The sequence below is a fragment of the Scardinius erythrophthalmus genome (assembly GCF_964197995.2).
Source record: "Scardinius erythrophthalmus genome assembly, chromosome: 24".
Lineage (NCBI taxonomy): Eukaryota > Metazoa > Chordata > Actinopteri > Cypriniformes > Leuciscidae > Scardinius > Scardinius erythrophthalmus.
This window is the reverse complement of record NC_138244.1, coordinates 16819202-16840714: the sequence shown is the minus strand read 5'-3', so window position 1 is coordinate 16840714 and position 21513 is coordinate 16819202. Positions and strand designations below refer to the sequence as shown.

Here is a 21513-nt window from a genome sequence, read left to right as displayed (position 1 = left end):
TAGGGAATTGTGGGCGATTTATAGAGTGTAGGTGGTTACTTTGGTTGTAATGCGTCTTCTAAAGTGTTCTGGGGGGTTAATATGTGGTTTCTAGGTTGTTGTGGTGGTTACTAGGTGGTTACTAAGCAGCCTGCCAAGATGTTCAGGGTGGTTGTTATTGTATTCTTAGTTTTTGCTACAGATGGTTGCTAAGGTTTTCTGGTTGGTTTATAGAGTGTTGTGGGTGGTTTATACAGTCATGTGGAAAAAAAAGTACACCCTTTTGAATTCAATGGCTTTACGTATCAGGACATAATACAAAATAAAAGTTTTGTCAGTTTGCTAGTCTGGAGCTATCAGGTGTGTGTTATCACAATGCCAAGGAGGAAAGACATTAGAAATGTCTTTTTAAGAATTATCTTAGAAAAGCAATTGTTGAGCCCTTCGATCTAGGAAAGGTTATAAGGCCATTTCCAAACAATTTGAAGTCTATCATTATACCGTGAGGAAGATTATTCACAAGTGGAAAACATTCAAAACATTTGCCAATCTTCCCAGGAGTGGACGTCCCAGCAAATTCACCCCAAGATCAGACCGTGCAATGCTCAGAGAAACTGCAAAAAACCCAAGAACTACACCTCAATCTCTACAGGCCTCAGTTAACATTTTAAATGTTAAAGTTAATGTCACCAATTAGAAAAAGACTGAACAAGTATGGCAAGTTTGGAGGGGTTGCCAGGAGAAAGCTTTCTCTGTTCACACTCAGCACGGCTTAGGTTTGCAAAGTTGCATCTGAACAAACCACAAGACTTCTGGAACAATGTCCTTTGGACAGACGAGACCAAAGTGGAGATGTTTGGCCATAATGCACAGCGCCAAGTTAGGCAAAAATATCAGCACAAACACCTCATAGCAACAGTCAAGCATAGTGGTGGAGGGGTGATGATTTGGGCTTGTTTTGCAGCCACAGGTATGGGGCACCTCATTTCAGGCAAGTATTCTAGAGTCAAAAGTGAGGCCATCTGTCCGACAGCTAAAGCTTGGATGAAATTGGGTCATGCAACAGGACAATGATCCCAAACACACCAGCAAATGACTGAAAAAGAATAAATCAAGGTGTTGCAATGGCCCAGTCAAAGTCTAGACCTCAATCTGATTGAAAATGTTGCGGTGGGACCTTAAGATAGCTGTGTATAAACAAATGCCTGCAAACCTCAATGAATTGAAGAAACGTTGTAAAGAAGAGTTGGCTAAAATTCTTCCACAATAATGTGAGAGACAGAAAATTATTACTTCAAGTTATTGCTGCTAAAAGTGGTTCTACAAGCTATTAAATCATGGGGTGTACTTAGTTTTTCACACTTGGCTTTTATATTTTGTCCTAGTTTTTGTTAAGTAATGGCACAGTGTAATGGGCTTGAATTTCGGTGCGGGATTGCGGGTATTGCGCATATTTTTTATCATTCCCGCAGGTCTCCCATTTATAATGCGGGAAATTCCCGCAAACATTGATTCACTTTAGCATGTAGGTTCAGGTTGTATTAGTAAATTAATCCACGCAGATGGAAAATCAAATCAGTCATTTTAAAACTGTCTGCGAGACGCAATTTCACAAACAGCGTGAGTGATTCAGCGGCGCTGCGTCTTCTATCTCGCGTCTCTCAAAATGGGTTGCACAATGCAATCGTTAAGCGCGCAGCAGGCGGCGGAAATACACTCTCGCGTTTCGGGAGTCGATCGGGCCAGCATTGCATCACGAGTAACTAAAGTTTACCATTTGCACGTCTTTTCAAGTCTCACCAGTTTAAACAGTCACGCGATTTTAAACTCTTCGGCAGAGCCGGTTCTAGACATTAGGAGGCCCTAGGCAAAATTCATGTTGGAGGCCCCCCACCCCCAATAAAAAAAACACTTGAAACAAATATGATTCCTAACCTTTTTATTTATACAACATTTAATTTTAAAAGCAGTATATTTTTACTTACACAGTACATAAGTTTGGACACATTACTATTAATGTTTTTGAAAGAAGTCTCTTATGCTCATCAAGCCTGGATTTATTTGATCAAAAATACAGAAAAATAATATAGTGAAATATTATTAAAATTTAAAATAAGGGTTTTCTATTTTACTATACTTTATATTTATGTGATGCAAAGGCAGCTGAATTTAGTGTCAAGTGATCATTCTGATTTATTATCAAATGTTAGAAAGGGTGCTTAATATTTATTTTATAATCTGTGATGCTTTTTTTCAGGATTTTTGATTATTAAAAAGTTGTTTTAAAAAAGTATTCACTATCATTTTTTATATATTTAACACATCCTTGCTGAATATTCCTGTTTTTTTTCTGTATTTTTGATCAAATAAATGCAGGCTTGTAGAGCATAATAATAAACTTCTTTCAAAAAACATTAAAAATAGTAATGGGTCCAGACTTTTACCGGTACTGTATGTACATATTAATCAAACTTTATCTAAGGTAATCTCTTTTTTGTTTAATGAAGATGTTATTGTTGTTATTTTGCTGTTTTATTCAATTTATTCACAGTTCCAGAATCCCACTTCAGTAAATGAGCATTAGTGCTTTTATATTGCATTGCTACTTTATATATGCTATACACAAATCAAGTGGAAGAGAAAGACACGATCGCTACTGAGCAGAAAAAAATGGATAAAGTGATATTATTGGCGTATATGTCAGGGTATAATCTAATCATCAGCAGAATTTAGAAGATAGACCCATGAGATCCTTTATTTGAAACATTTAAAAATGTTGTAGTGTGTTGGCTTTTTAACTTAGAATACAGACGTCTTGTCTTTTAATTTTGTAGCTTTTTTACTAGTCAGCTCCCGACGCGATGTTATTCATTGTACGCGCAAATTCAAAGCGTCGCGTCTGGGCACGTTAATGACGCTCGCGCTCTTTTAAACTCGTAATAAAGCGGTGAATGATTTTTCCAGAAATGACGCTGATCTACAGTACAAGTTTATATTTAGAATACATTGCAATCACTCAAAAATAGATGACGACAACTCACACACCTGCATTTTGAGCTGTGCTTCTTTGTGTGCTTAGGCTTTTGCCTCGCAGCACCTGATGGATGCGTTCGTTACACATACTTTTAGAAGCCGGCACCCGTTTTGTAACGGACACATTAATTGGTTTAACTGCAGTAATGTAACAGTCTATGGTGAAGATAAACATCGTCACTATTTTTAGTTAATTGATAAATATTGAAATAAATTGTAGATAGGACATTTGTACATTATTATTTTTATTTTTATTTGTCCCTCTATCTGGGCCCCATCCCGCCAATCGGGCCCTAGGCACGTGCCTAGTTTGCCTTTGCGTTAATCCGGCTCTGCTCTTCGGTACTTGCGCGCTGTCTGAGAGATGCTTTTTTCTCTGCACACATACATAGAGTAAAGCAGCCTCACAAACAGCTCGCGGGTAACAAAAGTTATTTTTCGTGGATTATAAATCGCTTTAACAGTCAAAAACATAAGAAAATGATGTCAATTTCGGTCTTGGAGAGTATCCTCTAATCTAAACACAGTCGGTTATGTCTTAAATAAGCATAAATCGCACGTGACCGTATAATGAAAACAGGATCCGTGCACTAGCTCTTAAAGGGACAGCAGCCATATGTGTCTGTCATTAATTTGTTTGTCAAAACAACAAAACATAGCTTTCATTTTAAGGAATCAGGATTAATAGCCTATGAATTTAATTTAGTCAGGACTAAAATACTACCCAGTGTTATTTTACATTTGATTAGGCTACTTTATTCAGTCTCTGTAGTATTTCTGAATAGCCTACTAGTTTTAGACCTAAGCAAAAACTTTTCTCTTTATTTCTCTTTATTGATATCTTTATTCTATTGTATTTATTTGTGCTACTTTTTTCAATTTAATTCAAAGATTGAAATCAAGCTTCCTTGAGTTGTGTAAATTCTTAAGAACAAAATGACCCCATTGTAAAAATGCAATGAGTAGGCTAAGCATACATTTAGGCGAGATAAATGTAATTAAAAAAAAAGTCTAAACTCCCCCCTCAAATTAAAAATTCCCCCCCATAAGAATCACCTAAGGGGGGATTTCCCCCCCATTTTCCAAAATGAAATTCAGGCCCTGTGTTGTTGTTCATCTGAGGTTGTATTTACCTAATTTTAAGACGTGCTAAAGAGTATAGAGTGTGGGTGGTTACTCTAGTCTACGGTGTTTGAGGGTTACTAGGTGGTTAATAGGGTGTTATGGGTGGTTTATAGAGTGTGGGTGGTTACTAGGGTGTTTGAGGGTTACTAGGTGGTTAATAGGGTGTTATGGGTGGTTTATAGAGTGTGGGTGGTTTGGTTACTAGGGTGTTCTGGGGGGTTACTAGGTGGTTGCTAGGGTGTTATGGGTGGTTTATAGAGTGTGGGTGGTTACTAGGGTGTTTGAGGGTTACTAGGTGGTTAATAGGGTGTTATGGGTGGTTTATAGAGTGTGGGTGGTTACTAGGGTGTTTGAGGGTTACTAGGTGGTTAATAGGGTGTTATGGGTGGTTTATAGAGTGTGGGTGGTTTGGTTACTAGGGTGTTCTGGGGGGTTACTAGGTGGTTGCTAGGGTGTTATGGGTGGTTTATAGAGTGTGGGTGGTTACTAGGGTGTTTGAGGGTTACTAGGTGGTTAATAGGGTGTTATGGGTGGTTTATAGAGTGTGGGTGGCTACTAGGGTGTTTGAGGGTTACTAGGTGGTTAATAGGGTGTTATGGGTGGTTTATAGAGTGTGGGTGGTTTGGTTACTAGGGTGTTCTGGGGGTTACTAGGTGATTGCTAGGGTGTTATGGGTGGTTTATAGAGTGTGGGTGGTTACTAGGGTGTTCTGGGGGTTACTAGGTGGTTGCTAGGGTGTTATGGGTGGTTGCTAGCGTATTGCAGGTGCTTTACTGGATCTGCAGTGCAAACTGCACTGGTCTAGTTACCTAATACTTTGTTCAAATCACCAAGTATGAGCCCTTGCAAGTGCCACTTAATTAAAAAAAAAAAAAAAAACTTTGAGCGAACTAGTATGGTGCAGTAATAGTGCAGCGTGAAATGGGAGCGGAGTCAACCCTACTGCCGCCGCAGGGAGAAGAGCTTATCAAGTGGAAACAGTGCTATGGTGGGGGTGGTGTGTGTGTGCGTGTGTGTGTGCATGTGTGCGTGCGTGAAACAGAGAGATTTCCCACTCATGGAGAGGAAACCCTGCCTTGACAGCATGCCAGCAGTGCTGTGTGGGTGTATTTGTGTGCCACTTTGTGTGTGTGTGTGTGTGTTTCACACTCCAAAAACGTTTCATTTGAGGGCATGCCAGAGCCGCTCAGTGACCAGATAAAGACATTAAACGTTTTTATGATCTCATATTTCCTCGGTATGGCCTGTCCAAGTAGCACAGCAGCTTCATGAGGCTCAAAAGAGATTACATGACTAATCATGGTAGTTATTAAGCTCATCTTTCCTGTCTTTTCACCACGGTCAGCTTTGATCTATCCAGATCTACCTGTGGGTTTTGGGTTTATAGTAAACCGTGTCGAATAGATAAGCTTTGTCTTCTGTTCCCCGGGCAGCTGGACAATGTGGACGAGCAGGCGGCACAGATCCGCAGAGAGCTGGACGGGCGACTGCAGCTCGCCGAGAAAATAGCCAGAGTAAGAAACCTTTACCTGCTTCTATCTTTACAGTGAAAATACCAACAGATTGCTGTATTTATAATTGTTTGATTTGCGGACAAATGATTACGATTCGGTTCATCTTGATGAGTCCATCAGAAGCATTCTGAAAAGTCTCAAGCTAGCCATTTTGAGTCAGACTCAGTGAATCATTCAGAGCCATTACAGAATGAATGAATGAGAATTTTTTTTTTTTTATAAATGGGAATAAAAAATAAATGTTATTTAAAAAAATAACAATATTTAAAAAAAAAAAAAAAGATTATTAGTTATGCTATTTTGGGGGACTCAGTCTACAGGCAAAAATCATTCAGAGCAATGTGGAGAAAGTAAGTAAATTAATAAAATAATAATAATTAAATGTAATAAAAAAAACTGAAATTTTAGCAAAAAATATTAATAGTTATGCTATTTTTTAGCATATTGTGAAGTAAGTCAGGATTAAATAATAAATAATATAAAATAACATAATAAAAATAAATTAATAAATAATAGATTGTTTTGTTTTTAAATTACAAAAAAATATTTTTTACGTATTTTGGACTAAGATAGTCATATTGTGGACTCAGTAAGTGTGTCATTCAGAGCCATTATGGAGTAAATGATAAACAATACATAAAGAAGAAGAAATGTTTTTTTTGTGTGTTTTTTTTTTATTTATTTTTTTTAAATACTATTGGATAGTATAACCAATGTTTCCCAACCCTGCTCCTGGAGGCACACCAATGCTGCGTCCCAATTTGCAAACTATCTCTCCTAAATAGTATTCGAAATTAGAATTAGTGCGTCCCAAATCAAAGTATGTTTTTAACACTTTTTATCCGTGTTTGTAGTTCTAATCGATTCCTCGTCTAACTCGCAATGGGTTGTGGACAATATTAGCCGTCAGAGTGTGCAAGGATCCGCACTTCGGATTCTAACCGGAAAAAGTAGACCATCCGGGTATCTTTAAAATACTCATTTCAACATACTATGATTTGGGATGCACTAATTCTAATTTCAAATGCTATTTAGGATGAATAGTATGCGAATTGGGATACAGTGCAAGACCAGAAATATATGGGTCAGATAAGGGAGACATCCAAAATGTGTAGTGTTGATGTGCCTCCAGGAACAGGGTTGGGAAACACTGGGTTAGGCTGTTCTTCCGATTATTGTGGACCAATCAGTCATATTGTGACATGAGTGAGTGAATGAATGAATAAATGTTAGTTAGAACAGTTAGTTAGCATATTGAGTACCTGACAGTAACAATGTTCATTCTGTTTTATTCTGCGTCCAATAGGAGAGGAAGTTCCCGAAGTTTATTTCCAAAGACATGGAGATGATGTATGTGGAGGAGCTCAGGTCATCTGTTAACCTGCTGATGGCCAACCTGGAGAGCCAGCCTGTGGCCAAAGACTTCAAGCCCAAAATCAAGCCCAAACTCACACCCATGAACAGCTTCCTGGACATCGGCGACGAGAACGACTTACCCCTCTCCAAATCCGACGTGGTGCTGTCATTTAGTCTGGAGGTATCATTACTTTACACATCACCACAGTGGTTGTGACGCTTTTTATTTTGCAAGTCTTACATGTATCACATTACACAGCTACAAAACGTTAGAATGGTTCCACTAGGGATTTTCAAAACTACATGTTTTCGTAATGGATCAATCAGTGGTTTAGTTAAACAGCTAGTTGCCAAAAAGTAGTCTAAATCTAACTTAAGTTGAATTGTCGCTCAGTCTGATGGTGTGGTCTCGTGACTTTTGCTCAGATTGTGATCATAGAGGTGCAGGGGCTGAAATCCGTTGCTCCTAACCGAATTGTGTACTGCACCATGGAGGTGGAGGGAGGAGAGAAGCTCCAGACGGATCAGGCCGAAGCCTCCAGACCACAGTGAGTACGGTGTTCACAACGCCTCTACATGATGCTGTTTCTATTCACCAAAGAATCCTGAAATAGGTTTCCACAAAAATATTAAGCAGCACAACTGTTTTCAACAATGATAATAATAATGTTTCTTGAGGAGCAATTCAGCATATCAGAATGATTTCTGAAGGATCATGTGACACTGAAGACTGGAGTAATGATGCTGAAAATGCTTTGCACTACAGGAATATATTACATTTTACAATATATTCAAATACTGTAGAAAAAAACTGCTATTTTAAATTGTATTGCCATTTTCACTGTACTTTTAGACTGTAATGGAATGTAAGGTCAGCAAATCCAAAGGTCAATCCTCAAACTGGGTCATGCAAGGTCAAGATAGTCAAAAATCCAATATCATATCCAGTAATATACCATAAATGAAAAATAAAGGTCAAATACAAGACTTCATGAAGATAGACAGCTTTATTTCTCACAATGTGACTTTAAATCTCACAGTTGTGGCTTTATTTATCATAATTGCAACTTTAAATCTTGTAAATGTGACTTGAATATCTCACAATGTGAGATGTATTTCTGAATCTCTTATTTTATTAACTTCATCTCACCATCAACTGCTTTATTCTTTATTCTGAAATTGAAATGGTGAAATCAAACAATAGAGTCAAGCTAGTGTTTTCTGGCAAGGGCTCCCTCTGGTGGTTGGGAGTTGCTTTATCAGAAACAGATAAACACATAAGTGCCAGTTACAACCTTTTTTATATAAAATGAAAGTCCCTCTTATCTCATCAGCTCACCATTAGCGTAGTGACTTGTTTTGACACTGAAAATATGCCAGCTGCGCAGCTCTGAAGAGAACCCCGAATGACACTCTTTCTGTATTTTATTAAGGCAAGGTAAAGAGGGTAAAAAAATAAAAAATAGATATCATCATACTTCAACAGTTGATTGATTACATTAATAATTGCAAAAAAAAAAGAAGAATTACAAGTGCAAATGAGGCGTTATCTGATTAAATATGCAGTAATTTGCATAAATTTCTTGAACAAAAATCTAAACATTAGATGAAGCCAGGTTCAAAATTCGTATATATATACTGTATTAGTCAAAGGTTTTTACAGCGGGGATTTTGGATATCTCTTTTTATCACTCAAAAATCAAAAATAAATACATTTTCACAATTTTGTTATGCATAAAATGTTGTATCAAATCAGGAAATGTATATGTTTATGTATATATGTATATGTATGTGTGTGTATATATATATATATATATATATATATATATATATATATATATATGTGTGTGTGTGTGTGTGTGTGTGTGTGTGTGTGTGTGTGTGTGTGTGTGTGTGTGTGTGTGTGTGTGTGTGTGTGTGTGTGTGTATATATATATATATATTAGGGCTGTCAAAGTTAGCGCGTTAATAACGCGTTAACGCAAAATCATATTAACGGCACTAATTTTTTTAACGCGCGATTAACGCAGCGCGTATTTTCTGTTTGACCCGTGACCCAACCCCTAGTTGGAGAAATGAAGATACACAGTGTTGCTAACTTAGCGACATTGCAGACCCCTTTAGCGATTTTTTTCCCTTCAACAAAGCGCCCAAACCTTATTTCGTTTCTGAGAATCTCCCGGTACCGCCGGTACTGCTCTCCCAGCACGCGCGCCTCTCTCTCTCTCGCGCTCTCTCTCTCTCTCTCTCTCTCCCTCTCTCTCTCTCTCTCTCTCTCTCTCTCTCTCTGCGTCTCGCGCGGAGGAGCAGCTCTTTAATTCACAGATATTATGTTGCTTCTCTAATTTTACAAGTAGGCCTATAGCCGAAATCAGAGCACAGATATTGTCTTTATCTTATGTGTATTTGATTTCACCAGACGACGGCTCGATTATCAGAATTTTTGTGCAGATTAACTTAACATCTTAGAAGGGAGAGCTGGTTATGTCTTAATGGGTCGCGTTTCAGTCACCTTTTCAAATCCATTCCGTTGACAACAGAAACAGTAAAATATACCAATGAAAACATTTTTATTGAGAATTTAGCTTCATCAAAATGGGCACAGAGAGAGACAAACTAATATGTAGCCTACATTTAGCATTTTCAGAAGAGCTGCCCTGTCATGCAAAAATCTAAACATGTTTGTGTTAGTAAATTGCTCAGGGCAAAGAAAGAGAAGTAATGGTAACCTGGCATTTTTTTTTGTTCTTTCTACATGTCTAATAGAAATGAACAAGTTCTTTGAAAAACATCTATGACCTTTGAAACATGTCTCCTCCTTATGCTCTATATTGACTATGGTTTCAATAATAAACATACATTTGCATAAAGCATCTATTTATCCATGCCCACGTTGATTAGAGTATTACAAACTTGAAAAGTATTAATTTAAGGTACATTTAGAACAAATAAAAAACGTGCGATTAAATGCGATTAATCGCGAGTTAACTCATGACAATCATGCGATTAATCGCGATTAAAAATTTTAATCGATTGACAGCCCTAATATATATATATATATATATATATATATATATATATATATATATATATATATATATATATATACTGTAATTGAAATCTACAGATGCAAATAGATAAAGTGCTCTAAAAGATACAGTTAAAAGTATTTTTTGGATGTTTTCTTTCCACTAGTCTGAAAAACACTTTATGAAAAGCCAAAAAGACCAAAATCTCAAAATTGACAGATGCATAAAAAAAACCAATGTTTTTGCCTGTAGTGTCTCGCCTTAGGCAAAACGGATTAAAAAAAATGTAGGTCCTATATCAATTTTGCAGCATTTTTTCCTTCAATGCAGAGAAAACTAGAGAAAAAAAGTTGGGCTTTGTCTTTATACGTCTACAATTGCACTCGACAATGACGAGACACTTAAGACAGGACATTTCAATGTGCAGTTTGAGAATTTTTAGGAAACAAACAAATTTTCAATATTGAACAGCCCTGGAGATTACCGACTCCCTAGCCAGTGTACTAACTAACTAGTAGCTGAATGAGACACACCCTATTTAGAAATTGGATTGAATGTGAATTTCAATAACAATGTTTACTTGGGAGCTCGGACTGTTATTCCAATCAATAGAGTCAGTCAATACTTCTCCCCCTCAATTTTGGATTTCATCTTATTGGTTTTATTTTATTAGGTTTCATATTTGTTGAGTAGTTGTGGAGTTATTGTGTATTTATAGATGCGGTTACTTTAATTTAGTAAGTAAATGGTGTTCTCAGTATTTTAAGGGGACTTTGATTGCTGACTTGAACTGATTGCTACTTTGACCAGTTAAATGCAGGAGTCTTTTTCTCCGAGAGCTCTTGAATCAATCTCACCTCTAGGAGTTCCAGTACAGGCACGACGTGACAAGGAGGAGGAATACATCAAGCCTAGATGAGCTTTTCTCGCTCTCTGTGAAAGGCAGGTGGCCTTTAAGAATGTAGCGTTGCTTGGAAATGTGACTCAGATCACACTCATTTGGCCAGTTATCCAGCAAGATATTCTAAACGGATGCAAGGAACGCAAAGTCTGGAAGAAATGGCCCATCGATGAACAGCTTGAGATTCGATGTTGCTCCTAATTTTGTTAGAAGGAATGTGGGTCTTTTTTATGTGGATTTTGCTATGTCCACCAAAACTATGTGTATATGTTTATATATGTATATGTATGTATATGTGTGTGTGTATATATACAGTATGTGTACATTTTCTAATCAATTCTTTAGGTCACTATTCGATTAAAAATCGATTCTCGACTTTTCTTCGATTCGATAAATGCAAAGATTTGATTCTATAGTTGATTGTTTTGTGTTACTTTTCCTATTTGACTCGACAGTGTGACGTTAATTATCACAGAGGATTCAGATCTTGCTGATCTCAAGATTCATGCATGTGGCCATTTATGTTAAAAGGGTCATATCATGAAAAATATACTGAAAAATTCCTTAAAATCATGTAAAACTAAATTACAATGTTGACTTTATCAGTGAAGGACGAAACTCCTTTAATGTAACGAGTATTACAAGTGGAAGTTCTATGTTGGAGTTAAATTAGAATTACATTTTAATCTGGCCAATGATGTCATTTCCTGGAAATGTGATTACAGAGAATGTGGCAAAGCATTATTTTAAGGCATTAGATGTTTATTTTAGGTCTTTTATTGGCTTTTTGCACATAGCCTACAAATGAAAGCGTAATGAAACTAATTTTCTTCAAATTGTTTTTACTTGTTTTTTTTTTAAAGGCTTTTCTTTCCCTGCAGAACTGAAAGATTAAACTCTCCACTGCAGATCTCTTGAGTTTTAAAGATGATTATTCTCAGTGGCTGGTTTTGTCGACTTGAGCGTGTTGCACACAAATGCGACTAAATTAAGAAAATCCTTTTAATGTGAATTATGAATTGCATCACTGAACTGCTTTTTATGAGATGCCAAGAACTGTTGTTTTGTTGCCTTGGCAACAGTTTGCTTATTAAATGGTCCTCTTTTCTTGTTTTGGGGCTTCATACAGCCTCTAGGTGGTGAGAGGTCAATTTTAGACCAGTAACACAAACAGACCTCCCAAAATATCTTTCCACTGAATGAGCTCCCCAAGGCGGTTTTGATAATGTCAGTAAGAGTGAAGACAAAATGATCTCCTCTGAAATTGTCAATGGCAAATGCCGAATCCCATTGAGATGGATGGGAAGGCTAACAGATAGCATTGCCCAGATATTGCACACATCCTTGGTAACATCATAAGGCCTATAGACACCCAGCTGAGGTTCACACAGAGGCTCAGATACCAAGACTGTCTAACCAGACTGTGATTCAGCTCTATGACTCAGTGTTTGCCATAGACACATAGTCTAGACTAGCTGTGAAAAGTGTATGAGTGTGCTGAATCTTGATTAAGGAGTTAATGCCTAATTTGATTTAAGAGATTAATTTGTTCTGCTCAAGTGTATAGTTTCTTCATCAATATATTCAGATTTCATATGCTATAAGCTCAAGCTCAACCAAGTGGACATACAGTACAGTTTATCTGCATTACAGGCCTCGTTTTAGTTCTTATACTATAGAGAAAACATGCTTGGCTTGCCATATGACATTCAGAACGCTCTCTGTGGGCTTGATTGCTTTAGAAAGCAGAAGAACTGAATTAGATGTGGGAGCCGACTCCTACAGTCAGTTTGCCACAAGCAACTGTTGGCCCGCTTGAGAGAGAGAGTCAGTTGGATTGCGTTGTTGTGTTTACTCAACTATAGATATACAGTATGTCTGTATTTTATGGTTATCTTATCTCAGAAACTCACACATAGACGCACACTCACAAGCTGATATGCAAACATGCCAGACTTTAAGACAACTCTTAGTCATGCTCTGCCAACGCTCGGTGGTGTTTTAAGCCCCCAATGGCTCCTTCCAGGCAGCTAACCCTAACCTCAACCTTAAACCTACCCATCCTCTCGCTGCCTGGGAGGAACACCTCAGCCAACTTCTCTGACAGTCTTGCTTTTAGAGTCAAATTTTGTTTAGTTTTTTGGAGTCAAGATGTGTTTGTTTTGTGTTTTTTCTCTTTTCTTTTTTTTGTCTTGCCTTTGGAGTCAAGTCATGTTTTTAGAGTCGAAGTCATGTTTTAAAGTCTTGTTTTTTTGGAGTCAAAATGTGTTTGTTTTTTTGTCATGCTTTTAGAGTCAAGTCTTGTTTTTGGAGTCAGTTTTTGTTTTTTAAGTTGCTTTTGAAGTCAAGCCATGTTTGAGTCATAATTAGTTTTTAAGCCTTTCGATGTTATGTTTTTGAGTCTAGTTTTGGTGTCAAGTGTTGTTTTGGAGTGAAAATTAGTTTTTTAGTCTCGCTTTCGGGGTCATCACGTTTTTGGGACAAAATAGTTTTTATGTTTTGGCTAAATAGTCAAGTTATGTTTTTAAGTCTTGTTTTTAAAGTTTTAAAGTTCTTTTTCACAAGTCATGTATTTTGAGTCAAAATTTGTTCTTATGTCTTGTCTTTGAAGTTAAAGCTGCAGTCCGTAACTTTTTTGGGTTAAAAATCATCCAAAATATTTTTTTTTGCAAATACATAACCAGCCAGTGTTCAAAACTATCTGCTTGCCGTAGCTCGATTCAAAACAATAAGCTTGTAATAATGTTTTTAATTCCAGTGGTACTGGTGGATTTCTGCGGGAACATCTGTACACAAAAGAAGGAGTCTCGGCTAGTAGGCTATGTTGCGTGTGAGGATGTTGGAGGTGGAGATTTATAGCCTTTTCTCACAGCACTTGATATAATTAAACTTATCAATTTGATGGCGGATCCAGAAAGGTTCAAAAGACTATCACCAGTGACAACTGGAGATTCACCCGTTGTAAAACGCAAAAGACTTCGGAGTGGCTACAGAAAAAAAGAGACTGCAACCAGACCCATGCGAAAACAAGGATAAATATCGGAAGGGCATTGAATGTAGTCACGCAATGCAATTTGCACGGTTTGACGTGATATGATAAGCGATTTTTAGATTTAATCAGCGCTATTTACTGCACTGCTTTTTTTCCCTTAGTTGGTCAGAACAAAAGTGGATGTTTGTTACTTGTTCAGATAACATTTTACGACGAAAACATGTTGGTCATACTTCCAAAAAGTAGAATCTGTGATTGCGAATGACAGGATCCACACCGGCGCAGTGAATAACCGCCGCACATTCTCCTCAAAACATTGGATTCATCCACGCTGTGCCGTGTCGAGGCACAACCCACGTAAAGTTGATAATTCCGCGAATAACTGCAATTACAGATTTCGAACAGAGATGGCGACAAAGAGGAAAACCTACGGACTGCAGCTTTATATCATGTTTTAAAGTTTTGTTTTTGATGTCAAGTTGTGTTTTATGTATTGCTAATGGAGTGAATTCTTGTTTTTGGAGTAAAAATTAGTTTTTAATTCTGAAGTCAGGTCATGTTTTAAAGTTTTATTTTTGAAGTCAAGTTGTGTTTTATGTTTTGCTTTTGGAGTAAAGTCATGTTTCTGAAATTGAAATTTGTTTTTATGTTATGAGTCTTTTTAAGTCAAGCCTTGCATCTAGAGTCATGTTTTTAAGTGTAGCCTTTAGATTCAAGACTTATTTTAAGTCTTGCTTTAAGAGTGAGGCTTCAAACAAGCATTAGTTTAATTTTGAGACAGGAATATACATGTTTGAATGCAGATTACTTCCATTTAACAAACAAAACATTTTATTTTACTATTTAATTTGAACCTTATGAATATCATACTTGTAACATTGAATAACCAGTGTAAACACTGGGGGGAAAATGCATAACAAAAGCACTTCCTCACAAAAATAAATAGATACTTTACCATCCCACATACTAATTTAATCAAACAAAGACAGGAAATATTCAGCAGGCACTCCATTGTGGGTCTGGAGAAGTGGTTAATGCAAAATGAAGTCTCCTATTGTGACGGCTGATTTGTTTTCTTCTGCCACAGGTGGGGCACACAAGGAGATTTCACCACCACACACCCCCTGCCCGCGGTCAAAGTCAAGCTCTTCACCGAAAGCACTGGAGTCCTGGCTCTGGAGGACAAAGAGCTGGGCAGGGTGAGACAAGTGTGTGTCTGTCTGTCCATCCACCACTGAGGTTTACAGCAAGCTTCCTCCGCGTTCGATCTCCACAATGTGCTCAATAATTAGCCGATGTTGCGGGAACAGATGTTCCGCACACAGTGTGTGAACCGTGACGTGCGTGCACATGTGTCCGTATGTGTGCGAGGGGAAAGTGAGCTACAGGCGAGGGAAATCTCTAGTCATTAGGGCTCACGCTCCCACAGTAACAGATGGAGACTGCCCATTAGAGACTCGCACCAAACAGACTGCACCTCCTCCATCCGTTTTCTCCTGCCGTCTCTCTCTCTCCGATAGTAACCCTCTTTTTCTCTCCTCCCCCGTCGTCCCCTTCACACCTATTTCTCCAGCTGCCCATCCAGGTGTATCAGTCCTAATCATTTCTCTTTTTTTCTCTCTTGTTCTGTCTAGGTGGTCCTTCACCCCACCACAAACGGGCCCAAAACGGCAGAGTTTCACAAGATGGTAGTGCCCAAGAACAGCCAAGATGTGGATCTGAAAATCAAACTGGCGGTCCGCATGGACAAGCCCCCCAACATGAAGCATAGCGGGTACGTCAATAATGATGCTCATACTCTGACCTCCAGGATCTGAATATGTTCTTGCTTGTTTATATTATAAAAGACATGAGGGAAAAAACAATGCACACATTAGAACTATAAAGAAATTCCATGGATAAATTACATTTATTTAATAATATAAGGGTATTTTCTCACATGTGGTGAATAATCTGTATTATATAAATATAGAATGGATAAGTCCTTAGATAAACTTGTAATGATAATAAATACTGTATATAATTTGTTTAGCATTTGTTTGAATTTTTTTTTTTTCTTGGTAGGAAAAATCCCCAAACCCATTCAGCTCAAAGCAAGTTTACATGAATGAGTTACATTGGGAAAAGCATGATTATAGTGCCATCTTGTGTCTGGTGATTGTATATTTCATTTATTGTTCTTGTGAGTCCCCTTATGTCACGCATTAAGTTTACTTGGACTTCCAGGAGTCTCTCAGGAAATGGTGTCTTGTCTGACACACGGACACTCCCAAGATTATTCCTAAAATCCCAAAAACTAGCTCTGTCTACCCCCTTTCACACGGATATTTCGGAAAATACATATTATTTGTCCTGGGATGGTTTGATTTTGGTTCATTCACACTGCCAGTGATTTTCTGGAATCTGTACATGCGTTCACACACATCCCGTAAAGATCTGTGACATCGATATGACATATAATGTCTCTGCAGCGCTTTAAGTTTGCTTACGATCTGCGATTTCTCTCTCTCGAAACCACGCTTGTGCGTTTTTTTTTTTTCTGATTCGATCATAAACTAACGCATCACGATCTCAGCTTCAGCATCATCACTACACTGTAAAAATAAAGTTGTTGTCTTAAATTTTAAGTACAATCAAATTGGATGTTTAAGTCATTTCAACTTAAATTACTTTAAACTGACTTTAAATGAGTTGAATCTAGTATAACTTATAAAAAAAGTTGAAAATTGCTTAACTTATTTTGATGAGTTAAAGCAATGTAAAAACATATGTTGTCATAACTTATAGATCATATTTTTTACAGTGTATGACATCCCTTACGGTATTGATCCTGCCCTTTGTTCCCACAGGGCGCGTTCCAGGATCCCGGCAATGTTACTAGATCCGCATCCCGGGATCAATCCTGGGACGTGCTTGCGTTCACACAGAAAGGCGCTCTAGCAATTTTCTGGGATCAACGCGCTGTGTGAAAGGGGCTTACTACATCTCCTATTATTAATTAATTTATTTATTTATTTTTAACTGGTCATGAATTCAGATTTGGCATTTTTAAAAGCAACAAAATTACAAGAGAGGAAAAATTTTATAATGAAAATTAAAATAAATAGCTAAATGAAATAACATCAATTAAAAATGTGGCAACATTAAACATAAGTAAACAAAAAAAATTAAAGAAAAAAAAGTATTTTTTAATATATAATATTTATAATATATTTCAAATATTTTTAATATATAAATAGTCAGATTTGATATTTGTAAAAGCGTTGAAAATACAAAGGAAAAACACACACACACATATATATATATATATATATATATATATATATATATATATATTATATATATATATATATATATATATATATATATATATATATATATAAATTAACATTCAATTAGCAACATTTAAAAAAAAATGAATTATTTATTTGTAAATTACTTTTTTCTCCCACTTTTTTACCTACCTAAACAGCAATATGTTTAATCAAATGAATTGTAAATGTCAGTTCAAAGATTCTTCTGTCTGTTGGTTTTCACTCATCCAGTATGAGCCCTGTCAGTAAATGCCATAGTTTCCAAAAGTGAGTATGAGCAGAGAAGATGTGCGGGACCAGCCGCTGGGGTCCTTCCCCGAGCGGGACGGGGTCAGGGGTCATATCAGTGCCATCAGCCTGCTAATTACACTGAGGCCCTGCGTGATTCCTCTATAGAGCGGCTCCCTGAGAGCCCTGTCCTAATTGGCAGAAGCCTCTTCAACCTGGAATTACCTCTATAGCAGATCACACTAGACATTGCAGAGGACGAGGACCATTTACATGCTCAGACAGATTCAAACCATCTCAGGCCATTCTCACACAGACATAGTGCATACTTTTGTGCTGAGACATATTGAGAATCAAATTTATATGACTGTGACATTTTATACAATATTTAATTGCTTACTTTAGCCTCTTCTGTTTTCTTTTTCCATCAGACAATATTTTAATGAATAATGACTCCATTTCAGCCTGGTCTTCACACAAATGTGGCTTCGGAAAACTTGAAATATGCTGCACAAGTCAGGGAGGAAAACAGATTATAAATTAAATATCATCATTAAATAACATTTGAATAAACTTTTGGCAACAGTAAACATAAGTAAACCAAAAAAACAAAGAAAGCATTAAAAAGTTTATTAAATTCTGATTTGGTATTTATAAAAGCAGCAGGATTACAAGGGAGGAAAACAAATGAACAATTCAAATAAAATGGCTACATTTAAAAGTAAATAACATTAAATACAAATTTGCCAACATTAAACCTAAGTAAACAAAAAACAAAGAAAGCATTATAAAATTAATTTATCGTTGTTTTTCTGGTCAAGAATTTAGATTTGGTATTTATAAAATCAACAAAAGTACTACAAATTAAAAAATAAAAAATGGAATAATGAACATTCAAATAAATAGCTACATTGAAAAAGTTAAATATACACAAGTAAACAAAAAATATATATAGAACATTAAATATTAATTAAAATATTATATGAATAATTTGTTTATAAGTGTTTTGTAAGTTACTTTTTACCTATCTAAACAGCAAAGTTGAAATCAAATGAATTGTACATAATAGTTTATTTTATTAAAATTTTCTTCATTTTTCCAGTTAGACAAATATTCAGATTTCTATAACAGGTCTTTTGAGATTCGCAAGACCAAAATCAAACCATTTTAGTCTTCGGTTTTGTCCAATTGCCCATATACCCGCTCACATCCACCAAAACAAACACCTGATGACTGTCCCAGTGCATGGGAAGAGAGGGAGCGGGATTTTCAGGTTGGGTGCACCCCATTAAAAGAAGCCATCTGTTTATCAGTAGAGCGACTGAAGAATTGGGAGGCATTCAGTTTTGTGGAGTGACCCAGCGCGGCCCTGAGAGAGAGAGAGGGCTGCCAGCTCTAGTCTGATAAGTCTGTCTCGCTCCCGCTTTCTTTCTCCCCCATGCTCCTTTTTTTTTGTACTTCTCTTTGTACCCCTTTAAAACCATCTTTGCCCTCATTCGTTTGAGGGCCAGGGCTCACATTAAAGCCCTTTTTACACATTCACATTTTTCTCTCATAAAATCTTCATTAACCTTCCCTTTCGGTTACAACCGCACATTGCATATGTGCTAAGACAGAAAGTTTAATAAGACAATGTTGTTTTCATTTTATTTACATACTATAAGAATGTTTATTTATATTTTTAAATAAAACTTTTAGATTTTAAGTTTTCTTTTTAATTTCAGTTTTGGAAATTATGTGTGCTTTTGTAATTTTTTTTTTTTTAAATTTCAATTAATTTAATTTTTTTTTATTACAGTTTTAGTTCTTTTAGTACTCAATCATGTTTATTTCAATAACTTGCCAAATGCAACATTTAAATTTCATCTAATAGTTGTATTTTATTTTATTTCTGCTTGTAAAATGTTTTTAATTTCTATGCAAATTATTCGCAAATTAGTTTTTTTATGTATATTATGGCAATAAATTGAATGGCAGGTTATTTACTAATGCTTTTACACCAGAGAAATCAATTCTGCTTGTGTTTCACAAACAAGGCCCAAATTATTTGATCTGCAATACTGTCGTTCAAACACATGGGGGCACTGCTACCATTGTAATAACATCTAAGGAAGCTTACTTATAATAATGTGTTTAATCTAGCTTTTTACAGTCATATTGGCATAAATTGTGAGCTTAACAGTTGTATTATGTTTAAAAGCTCAATACAGTATCTTAACGTGCGTTGTGCAATTTATAAGTCACAAACCTATTGACTTTTCCTGGATGTTGGTGGACCGTGGGAACAGGCTGGGGCGATTTAAATAGTTTTTATAGCCTACAAACAGGTTGAGCACTTTCTGCTGTAACCTCATGCGTAATTGAAAAAAGAAAATAGTTTTGTGGATTTGTCAAGTTCACGTAACTTAATTTTTTCAATTACGCATAAAGTTTATTACTAAGGTTACAGGTTTCCTTACTTTTTTTAAGTTAAGTCAACTGATCACTTTTTACAGTGCAGTGTTGTGTTTTATGCTATTATAATTTATAATAAAACCATGTCGCGTTAATTTCTTGATTTGTGAAATGAAATAGTCTGAATTAATCATGTCAAACATTTTAAAGCTCTATTATTGCAGCTCTTCTCCACGCGCTGACTGCTTCTTATCTACTCTACTGATAGGAAAACATGAACTTTTTCATTATAATCAAACAAATGTTGTGTATTTTTAGAATATTATTATCATTTTTCTGACGCGGAGTGAGCGAAGTCGGCTGGAAAGTGCCTGCGTTCACCCGGAGGTCGTCCTGCCCACCGTTTGCCGGTCATTGTTGCCGTCTAAATGGGATCATGTGTATCAGAAAGGTGTCGGAGAGTGAGCTGAAAATCACTTTCACAAGTGGAAGATTACCTCTGCCACATGTTAACCCGGATTGGCACGCTTCCATGCACTCATTGCTCCCTCAACCTTGACTGAAGGTTTTTTTTTCCCCCATGTGTCCATTTATGAAGAATTGATTTCACCTCACCCATATTTCTGCACGCATCCTTCTTTTTTGTTATATTTTCAAGAATGTGTGTTAATCAATAGCCTACGATTCTCCGTCATTCAGTGAACATGATAGAATTCAGGCTTTTGGGATTCAATGAATGGCAACAACTAAACTCCATAAACTTCCTATATGGGTTTTAAACCTTGGCTTGATTATGGTATTTTTAACATGATTATAATTTTTTTTCCTCATGTCAATTCGATTTATCCATGACACTCATCATAATGTGCTTTTCTGTGTAGGTATCTTTACGCTTTAGGCCAGCGAGTGTGGAAGCGATGGAAGAGGAGATATTTTGTGCTTGTTCAGGTGGGTTGACACTAATTACATTTTTATATTTAAATTAAATTCATTTGTCGCAGGGAAAAGCACTTATTTTTAACGGTTTTCATGCGTTTTGTGTTTACTTCTAGAGAATTAGTTTTTCCAAAAGAAAACTCATTTAAGTATATATATATATATTACTTATATATATATTTTAGTTTTGTAACGCCATTTGGTTTAATAAAAAAATAAGCCAAATCACTATCATACATAACCACCATCTTCCTGAGGTGATGACAGAAATTTCTGTTTACAATATTTTACAAGAGAAAGACGGAAACGACGGAACTGGTATAATTTGAATCATCAGGTTCTCTTGTTTAATTTGATGTATAACACACACACACACACACACACACTCAAAGAGCAAGAAATATGGCTTTCTGTTGGCGTAAACATTTATGTAATCTTTTTTTAAAATGTAGTACATTTTGATTTGAATACCACCATTCATCCATGCACAAAATGTAAAAATTCCATGTTTTCTTTTTTCTTTTTCTTTTTTTAATTGGGCAAAAATGTAACAATGATCTCCTCTCTCTCTCAGGTGAGTCAGTACACATTTGCCATGTGCAGTTTCCGGGAGAAGAAGTCCGAGCCGCATGAGCTGATGCAGTTGGACGGGTATACGGTAGATTACTCCGATCCTCAGCCAGGTACACACACGCCACAACACTAACCAGTT

At 36.5% G+C, this 21513-nt stretch overlaps 1 protein-coding gene across 6 annotated transcripts in view; it reads left to right on the top strand.

The window, feature by feature from the left end:
• Window positions 1–21513, top strand: part of cadps2 (Ca++-dependent secretion activator 2) — a 146346-nt gene that overhangs the window by 76058 nt on the left and 48775 nt on the right. For all 6 annotated transcript variants that reach the window (XR_014029416.1, XR_014029417.1, XR_014029418.1 and 3 more), the window contains exons 4-10: window positions 5571–5651; window positions 6958–7188; window positions 7434–7555; window positions 15017–15128; window positions 15564–15703; window positions 20747–20813; window positions 21376–21484. Coding sequence is in view for 3 of the 6 variants with exons in the window: in XM_081356506.1 (XP_081212632.1) it covers window positions 5571–5651; window positions 6958–7188; window positions 7434–7555; window positions 15017–15128; window positions 15564–15703; window positions 20747–20813; window positions 21376–21484 (862 nt within the window). In the remaining 3 variants the exon portion in view is untranslated. The remainder of the gene's footprint in view (window positions 1–5570; window positions 5652–6957; window positions 7189–7433; window positions 7556–15016; window positions 15129–15563; window positions 15704–20746; window positions 20814–21375; window positions 21485–21513) is intronic.